Genomic DNA, 12,804 nt, shown 5'->3' with positions numbered 1-12,804 from the left:
ATGCTTTGGGCTTCCCTGGTGGCGCAGTGGTTGAGAGTCCGCCTGCCGATGCAGGAGACACGGGTTCGTGCCCCGGTCCAAGAAGATCCCACATGCCGCGGAGCGGCTGGGCCCGTGAGCCATGGCCGCTGAGCCTGCGCGTCCGGAGCCTGTGCTCCGCAACGGGAGAGGCCACAACAGTGAGAGGCCCGCATACCGCAGAAAAAAAAACAAAACAAAAAAGAAGCAATGCTTTAAGCATTCTACATTCTAATACAATATTTATAAGGTATATCTAGGTGCTATACTGTGATTTAGGAAATCGGTAGTTTTTCGATTAACTTGCTAGGCCTTATCATTTTTCTTATTTAAAATAATGGAAACAGGTTTTCCTTCGAGTATTCACAGAGATAATATGACATCTAAGGCACAGGATACTGACATTAATGGCAGAGGACTTCCCAGTCTGTCTTAGTTTTAGATTTGTAAATACCTTCCAAATTACTTAAGTTCTATTCTTCCAAATCTTATAGTAAAACTGATGCTCCATCAGGTTGTACTACAAATATTCTGCTGTTTTGTGTCCTCTCTGCATAGAATTGGGGCTGTGCGTACTCCAGTTTGAGAAGCATGTAGTAGTACGGCACTTGGAGTTGATCAGAAAACTTAGATGGAAAAACGCATTATCACTATAACCTCCAATAGCAAGAAATTAAAATCGGTTCCAAAAGGATATTTTTAAAAGCATCTTGAAAGTGGTTCTGAAGGAGTCTTAAGGAGCCCTATTAAAGGTATTATGTATTAACTTTAGACACAAATTTCCTTAACAATTTGGGAAGGAGCAACCTGGGGCCTAGAGGAAGGATTCTGGCAAGAGAACTAATTTCAGGTAGGGTACCTTGCAGGTAACCATCAGCGAGCTTCTGCGTAGGCCCCCCAGAAGCCTAGGCCCGCTCCCAGCACTAGCCCCGCCCCTACCCGGGACCGCCTCAACACGTGCGGCGTGCCTGCACTGCGCATGCCCGCGGGGAAGGGGCGGGGCGAGCCGAACGCTGGCAGGACCTGCGTGGGGAAGACCATGGCCATGCTGTGTCGGCTGCGAGAGGTGCCCCGGCACTTGCTGGTCTGCGAAAAGTCCAACTTCGGCCACGAGAAGTCGCGCCACCGGCACCTCGTGGAGACGCACTATCACAACTACAGGGTGAGTCCACATCCCGGGCCCGCGGACCGCACACCATCCCGCCGGCGGTGGAGGCTTGGGGAAAGCCGCGCTCTGCTCCCCCGCCCTCGGCGCGCGGAGGGGGCGGGGCCCTCCCCAGGCATGCTGAGAACCGTACTCTCTAGCCGTTCCGGGCCTGTGGTTTGCTCCGCCTCAGGACTACAAGTCCCAAGATGCATCGGCGCGGGGCGGTGTTCCGCCTTAGGAGGGAGAAGCAGGTTGGCGTACGCCTGACAGAGTTCGCCGCGCCTCTGGCCACTTACTCCTGCCCAGCCCCGCTGCGGGTGGGGTGCGTCCCGGAGAGGGGCGAGGCCGGGACCAGGCCCTGGCGGGTGTGCCCCGCAGCCCGGGACGGACCCGCCCCTTCCCCATCCCGGCTTCCTTCCCCCGCCGCGCGCCGGAGGGTCTTTGCAGAGCCTCGTGCGGAGTCCGGGAAGCTGCTTGCCCTTCTGAACCGCTTATGGGCGCTAGTTTGATACCTGAGAAATCTCCCCCTTTGCCTGCTGCCTTCTGCGTTGTCCAGCCAGAGTGCACCATTTCGGCAGCTTTTGCAGAAATTCGCCGAGGCTTCCCTGCTCGCATGCGCAACTTCAGAGCGATTTTCGCTGTTGCTCCGTGAAAATGTCACCCTCTCGGGCGCCTTTTTCGCGAATGTGGTGGTTGAAGCATCGGTGAGGTTAATTATCAGTTTATCCAGGATCTGCTGAGAGTAGAAGAAAACATTCCTAATTCCCAGGTAGTGTATGCTGGGCGGGCTTCACCAACCCATTTAAGTGAAGGGGCTTCAGAATAAACCTTACAATGAAAATGCTTTAAGCCTTTTCCACTTTAAATAGACCAGCCTAATCTCAACTCAGGCCTGACTGGCTAGTTTCTCAGACACAACTGGTGACCCTGGTCCTTCAGGGACAAACTGGTGTCCCAGCTTCGGGAGAGTGATTTTTCAAGGTGTGGAGCACCTGGGCGACGTTTGAAACCTGTCAGGTTGATTATCTCTGCTTTGGATGGAAAGCTCATCACAGACAGCAGTCGGGGATGTGTACCTTATCTCTCCCGTCCCATCTGTAGAATTTTTCTATCTGTAAAGTGTAAACATCCAGCAGACTTCTGTTTCCATGTAACCTCTTAATAATTGGTGTCCCTAAATTCCTTATGCCCTAAGGAACAGTTCCTTTGATTCCAGCCTGGTACTAGGATACACAGATCTAGGGATATTCAATTGTACTATATTTCCCTAAAAATTAATTAATGTAGTGATAGGAACGGGACATAAAATATATTGCTCATTTGTAAAAGATGAAACACAAGCAAGGGCTTCCCTGGTGGCACAGTGGTTAAGAATCCACCTGCCAGTGCAGGGGACACAGGTTCAAGCCCTGGTCCGGGAAGATCCCACGTGCTGCGGAGCAGCTAAGCCCGTGCGCCACAGCTACTGAGCCTGCGCTCTAGAGCCCGCGAGCCACAACTACTGAGCCCGTGTGCTACAACTACTGAAGCCTGCACGCCTAGAGCCCGTGCTCTGCAACAAGAGAAGTCACCGCATGAGAAGCCACACACGGCAACAAAGAGTAGCCCCCGCTCACCGCAACTAGAGAAAGCACGCGTGCAGCAAGGAAGACCCAACGCAGCCAAAAATAAATAAAATTAATTTTAAAAAATTATTTTAAAAAAACCCACAAGCAAGAGCTTCCCATTAAAATTGTTTTGCTCAGGCTTCCCTGGTGGCGCAGTGGTTGAGAGTCCTCCTGCTGATGCAGGGGACACGGGTTCGTGCCCCGGTCCAAGAAGATCCCACATGCCGCGGAGCGGCTGGGCCCGTGAGCCATGGCCGCTGAGCCTGTGCGTCTGGAGCCTGTGCTCCTGCAGCGGGAGAGGCCACAACAGTGAGAGGCCCGCGTACGGGGGGGGGGGGGGGGGGGCGGGAATTGTTTTGCTCATTCACCTTTCCTGTACTGTAAGCTCGAATACAGAAATGGAAAACTTGAGTTGTCAAATTTCTCTTTTCCTGAGATTAGTAAGTTTTTTTGTTTTGTTATTTTTATTTTTAAAATTTTTATTGGACCATAGTTGCTTTACAATATCGTGTTAATTTCTACTGTACAGCAAAGTGAGTCAGCTATACGTATACATATAGCCCCTCTTTTTGGATTTCCTTCCCATTTAGGTCACCACAGAGCAGAGCAGAGTTCCCTGTGCTATGCAGTAGGTTCTCATTAGTCATCTATTTTATACATAGTATCAATAGTGTATATATGTCGATCCCCATCTCCCACTCTGAGATTGGTAAGTTAATTTCAGAGTTTTTTTGAAAGCTGTGGAGGAATGGTTAGCAGCCTTCATGATGTATCATCCCTAAAAACCTGGGTGTTGATCTACATGAAAATAAGACTTGTTTAAACTTATAATGGAGTATAATCTGCAAAAATACTGAATCACTATGCTGTACACATGAAACTAATGTAATATTGTAAGTCAGCAATGCTTCAATGAATAAGACTTGTTTCTATTGCACATTCCAATAGGTTTCCTTTCTGATTCCTGAATGTGGGATACTATCAAAAGAGCTGAAGGACCTGGTCATGGACTCTGGACCCTATTACTTTGTGAAGGATTTACCTCTTCATGAGTTAATCGCACACGAATTCATCAATACTTTTGTCAAGAAAGGTAAGGAAAGCCGTGTAGTGTCTATGAACGCGGTGAGGTGAGGAAGCCCAGGGAGATCGCGTCGCAATTCCAGGGTCCTTCTCTTGTTCTGAATAGGACTGCTGGAGGTCGCCTGTGTGGTCAGGTGTGTGCATCCCTCCCTGCGTCCCGCAGTAGCTCAGCCGACTCTGTGTGCCCTCATTAGGTGCTGGTTTCTGATTGCGCTGGTCCACAGGTGTTGTGTGGGAGTGTGTCGTATGAGGGTTAATGGAAAGGAAAATCTTCGACCGCTGTGTTCAGGTGCGCTGCCATTGGGTGTGTGGCTGCAGAGACAGACCGCTGTTCTCCCCGCAGCCCCCATGACAGCTGTCTGGAGAGGGTGGTCTCCTGATGCAGCCACAGCTGCTGGCCCCGGAGTCAGGTGCTGATTGGGGTTCAGCATCTTCCGCTTAGACGTTGTGGCTCTCAGCCTCGCCTGCGCACCTCATTCCCATCCGTGTCAGCTGGCTGGATTGGCTTGTTCCAGTTATATCCTAGGAGCCACTTGTTTGAAACTATTTCAGCGTGTCTTCAGGGATCCACCCTCACTATATACATCACTGCACAAGGGCCACTGACATCTTGTCTTTGGTCACACGGACATGATTCCTTTCTTCGGTTCTGAAGCTTGATGCTGGGGGATTCCCTGGCGGTCCAGTGGTTAGGATTCCTCGCTTTCACTGCTGAGGACCCGGGTTCGATCCCTGCTCGGGCAGCTAGCATCCCACAAGCTGTGTGGTGTGGTCAAAAAAAAAAAAAAAAAGAAGTCTGAGCTATTTTGATAACAGTGTATTTTGGACACTGCCCACGGCAGGGACTTTTACATAGCTGAGCCGACTTAACCCTGGCAACAACACTATGAAATAGGCCTGCAACACCCATTTTACAGGTGAGAAAATGAGGCTCAGAGAGATTGAGTCGCTTTCTTGACTTCACACAAGTTTGTGGCACATGTTGAGTCTTCATCTGGAGCTCTGCCTTTCAGGTGTGTACGCTCACCCGCTTTTCCACTTTGTGCCCCTCTGCCAGCATCCCCGGAGGTGTGTGCTCCATCCTGAGTCCACTTTCTGCTCGTTGGTAGCCAGCTTGCACAGCTGGGCCCTAGGCAGGGGCGTCAACTAGCTGTGCTCGGCCTTGCGTGTCCTCCAGCTTGGCTGAGTGAGCTGGAGCAGTGACCTGGAAGGTCTGTTATCCTGTGAAAATAATCCACTAACTTCTTGCAGGTGTGATTTTTTTCTTGTCTTAATTTCTCCTCTGGGTTTTCTCTTACAGGTGCGTGCTATGCACTAACGTACAACACAAATATTGACGAGGATAATACTGTGGCCCTGCTACCAAACGGTAACCACACTCATTTTTTCTTCTTTCTTAATTATGGAGGAAACACAAACGGTAAAAAAGAAAGAGTCAAGTCATTCGGATGTGTGTAAAGTGAAAGTCCCCCCTTTCATCCCCGTCCCTCCAAACTCACTGCCATTCTCAGCAGGCATTCTTTTTTTTTCAAAGAATCAATTTTATTTATTTATTTATTTTTGGCTGCATTGGGTCTTCGTTGCTGCGCGCCGGTTTTCTCTAGTTGCGGCGAGCGGGGGCTACTCTTCATTGCGATGCGCGGGCTTCTCATTGCTGTGGCTTCTCTTGTTGTGGAGCACAGGCTCTAGGCATGCGGGCTTCAGTAGTTGTGGCTTGCGGGCTCAGTAGTTGTGGTGAACGGGCTGTAGAGCGCAGGCTCAGTAGGTGTGGCGCATGGGCTTTGTTGCTCTGCAGCACATGGGGTCTTCCTGGACCAGGGCTCGAACCCGTGTCCCCTGCATTGGCAGGCGGATTCTTAACCCCTGCGCCACCGGGGAAGCCCCTCAGCAGGCACTCTTGTTAGCAGGTAGGTGTTCATTCTTCTAGACATTTTCTATGAATTTATAAACACAGGTTCTTTTTTAAAAATATATATATATTATGTCATAGTCCATTGTTTCTCAGTTTGCTTTTTTCCCAGGCTGTATATCCTAGACATCTTTCCCTATTAGTACATACAGTCTTTTGGGGGTTTGTGTTGTTTTTTTATTTTATTTATTTTTGGCTGTGTTGGGTCCTGGTTGCTGCGCACAGGCTTTCTCTAGTTGCGGCGAGCCGGGGGCTACTCTTTGTTGCGGTGCGCGGGCTTATTGCAGTGGCTTCTCTTGTTGCGGAGCATGGACTCTAGGCGCGCGGGCTTCAGTAGTTGTGGCTTGCGGGCTCTAGAGCGCAGGCTCAGTAGTTGTGGTGCACGCAGGCCCAGTTGCTCCGCAGCATGTGGGATCTTCTTGAACCAGGGCTCAAGCTGTGTCCCCTGCTTTGGCAAGCGGATTCTTAACCACTGCACCACCAGGGAAGCCTAGTACATACAGTTTTAATTTACTCTTTTTAATGTCTTGAAAATATTCCAAAGAAGAAGTATACCATAATTTGTTTACTCTTTCTTTAATAAAAACTTCGATAGTTTCTAGTTTCACTCTAATAAATGATGTCTTTGTACATATAATGTATTATAAATAAGATACATGTATGAATAAATAAGACCCTTGTGTGCACTGGTATTTAACTGCCCAATTTGTCTTGCTTTCTCTTAGTCAGAGAACACATGATATTTTTAACATCTCTTATGGGAATTATTTGATTTATAGGGAAATTAATTTTATCACTGGATAAAGACACTTACGAAGAAACTGGACTTCAAGGTCGTCCGTCTCAGTATTCTGGCAGGAAGACCATGAAGTTTAGTAAGTATTACGCTCACTCCGTCAGTTTCTAACAAGGTAGTAGTCTTCCTGTAACAATTTGAATTTAAATGTTTGAACTGCCTCTGTTCTCTTTGTTCAGAAGAAGTGTGGCTTTTTCTTGTCTTTAAAACTCCTTACTCCGGGGACTCTCGGGTGGGCATCAGATAGGATGAGATAGATACTGCTGTGCATCTGTTTGTCTTCAGCTGTCGGCTGCATCTTGAAAAGATCACAGACTTGGACATGTTCCATTAGATACATATGTTTTGGGTCACAAATTAAAAGTGATGAACCCACTTGTTCTTTTTTTTTTTAAATTGAAGTATAGTTGATTTACAGTGTGTTAATTACTGCTGTACAGCAAAATGATTCAGTTATACATATATGTACATTCTTTTCCATATTCTTTTCCATTATGGTTTATCACAGGGTATTGAATATAGTTCTTTCTGCTATACAATAGGACCTTGTTGTTTAACCAGCCTATATATACCAGTTTGCATCTGTTCCAACTTGCTCTTAGTAAAGAATTTCCTTTAATTTTCCCAAGTTTTATGATGACTAGTAGAAATTCACCCATGAGTGAAGAGATGTAGTTCTGTTGATGGTCTGGCTTGAACATCAGTAGTTACGGCTGCCACCTCCACAGCTAGGTTAGAGTTGATCTCTGCCCTTGGTCTTTGACTACGAAAAATGTGAATTTAAAACACCTGTTGTGGGACTTCCCTGGTGGCCCAGTGGTTAAGAATCTGCCTGCCAGTGCAGGGGACACAGGCTTGAGCCCTGGTCCGGGAAGATCCCACATGCCGCAGAGCAACTAAGCCCGTGTGCCACAACTACTGAGCCTGCACTCTGGAGCCCGTGAGCCACAACTACTGAGCCCACATGCCTAGAGCCCATGCTCTGCAACAAGAGAAGCCACCGCAGTGAGAAGCCCGTGCACCACAACGAAGAGTAGCCCCCGCTCACTGCAACTAGAGAAAGCCCACGTGCAGCAACAAAGACCCAACGCAGCCAAAAATAAATAAAAATAAAAATAAATAAATTTTAAAAATAAATAAAAAATAAAACACCTGTTGTAATTATCTGTCAATGCCAGAAATGTCCATCAGAGGCAGAGTTTTGGTTTGGGAACCCAAAGGGAGGGCAAGAAATACAAAATAACTTTTTTTATCCATAAAACTTCTAAAACTCCTGATGTTTTTAATCTAGCATGTTTTGCACAGTGCAAGCTGTGTGTATATGAATGAACTGTTTATTCCTCTCCATTTTTTTAAGTTGTTTCCATTGATTTGATGGATTTATCCTCTAAACTGGACTCTAAGAAGTATAAAAGAATATCTTGGGCTTTCAAAGAAAAGAAACCATTGAAATTTGATTTTCTTTTGGCGTGGCATCAAACAGGTATGAAACATAAAATGTGTAACGATGGAGTGGTTTTGAAATCTAATGGTTAATTAAAGGGGAGTAGTGAGGAGAGAATGGTGATTCACCCCAGTGGTCAGGGATGTTGTGCACGTAGATGGATACAGGTGTCCCCCGCTTTTTGAAAGTTCACTTTATGCTCCTTTACTTTTTACAAAAGCAAAAAGTGAAAATAATGTTTAGCGTGTGTTTTGCAGTGAGCTGCTATAGAGGCAGTGTGCACCCCAGCAGCGAGAGTGGCACCCCCAGCTCCCTCCCCCAGAACTGCACTCAGCATCTTAGCCTCTAGCCGGCAGAGCTTTGAACTGTGTCTTTGAGCGTTTATTTCATGCATCTGTTAGCAAGATGTGTCTAACGTAATTGCTTCTTCGCTTTATGCCATTTCGACTTAATGAAAGGTTTTGTAGGAACACTACTTTGGGATGGGGGGAAACCTGTAAACGTTGTTAAGGAAACTGCTTTGACCCCTCTGGCATCCCTGAGAGCCGTAGTCCGGGATCATCTCGGCATGCAGCCGTCTGTCTCCACCTCCTTGGGTTGTGTGTCGATCAGGAGCTCCTGAGGGTGGGGTCTCGGGCAACTAACCTTTGTCCATTTCTCCCTTTCCCTCCAACAGCCTTGGCTGGAGTGTTTTAAAATAACACCAGTTGTACTGCTAGACACAAACTGTTTATTCGTTATTGCAGGGTAGTAATCATGCATATCATTAAATGTCAGATTAAATTTGTTGTACCTTTTAATTGATTAGAATAATACATTTAGTTCAGAGTTTCATGTTCACCAAACATTTTAATCGGCTCACAACTACCATGTACCTCGCTCCTTTTAGAAGTGTATGTATCTTTGGCCCAAAACAAGATTAAATGAATCAAATCATCACAATTACAATGGTGTAGTTCTCTCTTGGAGAAGAGGGAAGCCCCTAGGTCCATTTTGGAAATAGGTCCATCCGCTCCTCCTGGAAAGTTCGTGGTCACTGGGTGCTACAGGGTTGCCTGGGTGAGGCCTAGGTCTGTAACACTTGGGTGCTTCTTCTGTGTGTGGTGCAGACACAGAGGGCAGAGGGGCTGACATCTCAGTTGTAGGCAGTCTTTACTGAGGGCCTCCTATGCAGTGGGTTCTGGAGACCACTGGGTTCCTAAGACTCCGAAGTATTTTAAGGGCTTGTCAAGACCTGTGAAGCACCTGAGATTTTACCCACTTAGCAAGCTAAGAAGTTAGCCAGCACGTTCTCGTGCGCTCTGGCCGGAGACACGAGGCCCCTGGGTCAGAGACAGAAAACCTAATGATTCCCAGCAGTAGCAGTGGGCAGAGCACAGCGTTTGCTCCAGTTCACCAAGTCCTGGTTCCTGCAGGGTGATGCATGGTGGGCAGGTGATGCTGGTGCAAGCAGGGGCTTGCATTACAGGAGCGGAGCCTGGAGCCTGAGGAATTCAGATCTTTTATATTGGGCGGGGTGAGCCTGCTGACCTTTGCCCTGGAGGGAGGCAGGAGGTGGAGGGAGACATTATTTCTAATACACTGGGCAGTAAGCAGGCCTGCCCTCTGCTCCAAGAGGGCCACTATTTCCGTCTTCAAGGGAAAATCCTTCAGGATACACTGGATCTTACTGGGGTTTAAAGACAAGCTGGACTGAGATTCTGTCTTCAGCTCCTCTTCTGTTTCCTTCTTCGAGAGTGTGCAAATACGCTGCTTTCTCTGTAGAGTTCACTAATTTTATCTAAACATAAGTAATGCTTTGATTAAGTCAGAAGTTTCTTAGTAGAGCAGATGTGGAGACTAGTATGGCTTGAATCTGAAAGCCTTACGACTTTCCAGGAAAAGTGTGACGGAAGATGAACGTTGACAGAACTTTGGCACGAGGAGGCGAAGGCAACTTAAATGATTTTAATTTGAGTAAAGCTTTGTACAACCTCCTCTGGCCTTACTTCATCCTGCCTGCTTCCTGAAACCCTCCAGTGGGAATGGGGCGGATTCAGGGATTCACTGAACTTGTTTACACTATTCACGTGGCCTTCTTTGGTGTGTTTGAAGGTGCGGAAGGATCAACGATGATGTCATACTTTTCCAATTACCGGATTCAGGCGCGTCAGCCAAAAATAGCGCTGCGCACGGTGACAGATCTGCCGTGCCCCGTGCTGCGGAGCGGCGAGCTCAGGGGCGAGCCGGAGGCGGCCTGCAGCGCCCAGGAGCTCTTCGAGTGGCTGGGCGCCGTCTTCAGTAACGCCGAGCTGTGCGTATGAGGGTTCCCGGGTCCTGGAGGGCTTGGGCTGGCTTCTCGTTTTCAGCAGGGGTTTAGTACTTTGAAAGTTGATCGTGTAGTGGATATAGATGCGTTTTCTTTCCCTTTTTTGGTTACAGAAATAATGAGCCTGATAATTTCATATCAACCTACTGCTGTCCCCAGCCAAGCACAGTGGTGGCGAGAGCTTACCTGTGTACAATCACTGGTTTCATCCTTCCAGAGAAGATACGTCTTCTGTTGGAACAGCTGTGGTGAGAAAAAAGAACAGCCTTTTTTGCCATTTGTGCCTTGCTTTTCTCCGCTAATGATTCAGGTTCCAGGGTCCTCTCACAACGTGTCCCCCTTTTCCCTTGCTTGGGCTCACGTGCAGTAACGTTATCATCTCACATGATGTAATTATCCCTGGTGATATTTCCAGGGTCCTCCCACAGCGTGTCCCCCTTTTCCCTTGCTTGGGCTCACGTGCAGTAACGTTATCATCTCACATGATGTAATCATCCCTGGTGATATTGCCAGGTCCTTGTCCTTTGAAAAGAGCGGAGCTTTACTGCGCTTCTTGGGAACAAACTGCTCATTGTTCTTGTTCTGCTCCCCCAGACCATTTCGGTGCAGTTGAAGTTACAGTATCACTTAAGAAAACGGCAGTGCTCTATGGAACACATTATGATCTGTCTTAAATGCTGGATTTCTGCAAAATGCTTCACTTTGAAATGGGTGGGAAAAGGAGCTGACCACCTCTGAATCCAAATCATATCCAAACTCTGCCCTGGCTCTAACATCCGTGAATCGCTGGGCACCGGTAACATGCCACGGGCTGTATAGAGTAGTACTGGATTTTCACTGTGGGAGGCGTTCTGTAAATAAAATGTTAGGAAGCTCAAATCCCGTATTGAAAATGAGCACCACGCCTTCTGAGTCTTCGCTTGAAAAATGTCTAAGATGTAAGTGTTGAGGGTTTTCCTTTTTATATCCAACATCCTCTTTCACATTTATTAGCTTTGTACTTTTATTTTCCTCAGTAAGAAGGTCGAAGTTTTAAAAATTGGATGGATTTTAAAAAAGAAATTCGATAAATTATTCTGCAGTGTTTCAGTTTACAGAGCCTCCGTAAGCAGCACTGTTCAGGGGAGGGAAACGATTCTTACACACTTGGTGGGGAATTTTTTGTTCTTTAAATCTTATATGCTCTTCCACGATAAGGGTAGGAACCGCTGAAGTTTGTTGTGTGCGCTGCATGTTGGTGAGCCTTTACTGAATTCACAGTATAGCACCAGGAATTTAATTTCTGTCTCCTAATTTTTATAAATGAAAGCTAAGGTCAAAGCTTCATGGGAGCATCAGAAATAGCGCTTATCCTGAATAAGTAAAAAAAAATATATGGGACCGTTCCTAACTCTTCCTGTTTGTTAAGAAGTGTCTGTCTTTTTCAGTCGCTACTTTGATGAACCAAAGTTGGCCCCGTGGGTGACGTTGTCGGTTCAAGGTTTTGCAGACAGCCCTGTTTCCTGGAGAGAAAACGAACACGGTTTTCGAAAAGGAGGAGAACATTTATACAACTTTGTGGTTTTTAGTAATCGGGACTACTGGCTTCAGTTGGCTGTTGGGGCAAATGATGACTGTCCACCATGACAAGCACAGAGTTTAAAGTCGTGTTTGTTTACGTTTATGCTCGTTTTCCGTATTTCTCGGCAGTATAAGGACTGTGTTCACTCAGACTTGGGTGATGAGGACATTTCTCAGATCAGCATCTGTTAGCATCTGCCCTGGACTCGGGCCCATCCTGTGACAGGCTTGCCGTCAGGTGGAAGCTCATAGTTGATTTCTCCCTGTCACTATGAGCCCAGGGCGTGGGCTACTGCGTCGTAACTTGGGCCACGATGGCCAGGGACTGGGGGTTATGGGACCACTGGGTAAGATGTGTGCTGTGATTGTGAGTTTCTCACATCATAATAACAAGAAATCCTTAACATCATACTTACCAGAGCCAGTTCCTGCATTAGTGCTGTTCATCTATTACCTCATTTAATTCTCACATCAGTCCTGGGAGGGAACAGAGTGTGCATAAGCTACTGAAGTCACCTGCTTGTGGATGCAAGACTTGATCTCAGATCAGCTGGTTCCTGAGTGTGTGCTGAGTGTGTGCTCACTCTCCTGCTCTGGGTCAGGAGGGACATTTGGATACTGTATATTCATAAAGAACAAGTTGAATTTTGCAGTAACCTATAAGGGAAAAGAATCTGAAAAACATATATATGTGTGTGTGTGTGTATATGTAAAACCGAATCACTGCGGCTTCCCCGGTGGCACAAGTGGTTGAGAATCCGCCTGCCAATGCAGAGGACACGGGTTCGATCCCTGGTCTGGGAAGATCCCACATGCCACGGAGCAACTAAGCCCGTGTGCCACAACTACTGAGCCTGTGCTCTAGAGCCCGTGAGCCACAACTACTGAGCTCGTGTGCCGCAACTACTGAAGCCCATGCGCCTAGAGCCCAT

The 12,804-nt window shown here is 47.2% G+C and overlaps 1 protein-coding gene across 1 annotated transcript; it reads left to right on the top strand.

The window, feature by feature from the left end:
• Positions 1 to 1,014: 1,014 nt before the first annotated feature.
• Positions 1,015 to 12,558, top strand: RPP40 (ribonuclease P/MRP subunit p40). Its single transcript, XM_082662717.1, has 8 exons — positions 1,015 to 1,180; positions 3,721 to 3,865; positions 5,156 to 5,224; positions 6,544 to 6,639; positions 7,918 to 8,043; positions 10,099 to 10,297; positions 10,426 to 10,560; positions 11,740 to 12,558. The coding sequence occupies exons 1-8, from the start codon at positions 1,058 to 1,060 to the stop codon at positions 11,936 to 11,938; spliced, it is 1,092 nt and encodes a 363-aa protein (XP_082518843.1). The 5' UTR covers positions 1,015 to 1,057; the 3' UTR covers positions 11,939 to 12,558.
• Positions 12,559 to 12,804: the final 246 nt, after the last annotated feature.

The sequence above is a fragment of the Grampus griseus genome, assembly GCF_964374135.1.
Source record: "Grampus griseus genome assembly, chromosome: 10".
In the NCBI taxonomy this organism is placed as follows: Eukaryota; Metazoa; Chordata; class Mammalia; order Artiodactyla; family Delphinidae; genus Grampus; species Grampus griseus.
The sequence above is the reverse complement of the archived record's forward strand: the minus strand, read 5'-3'. Positions and strand labels throughout refer to the sequence as shown.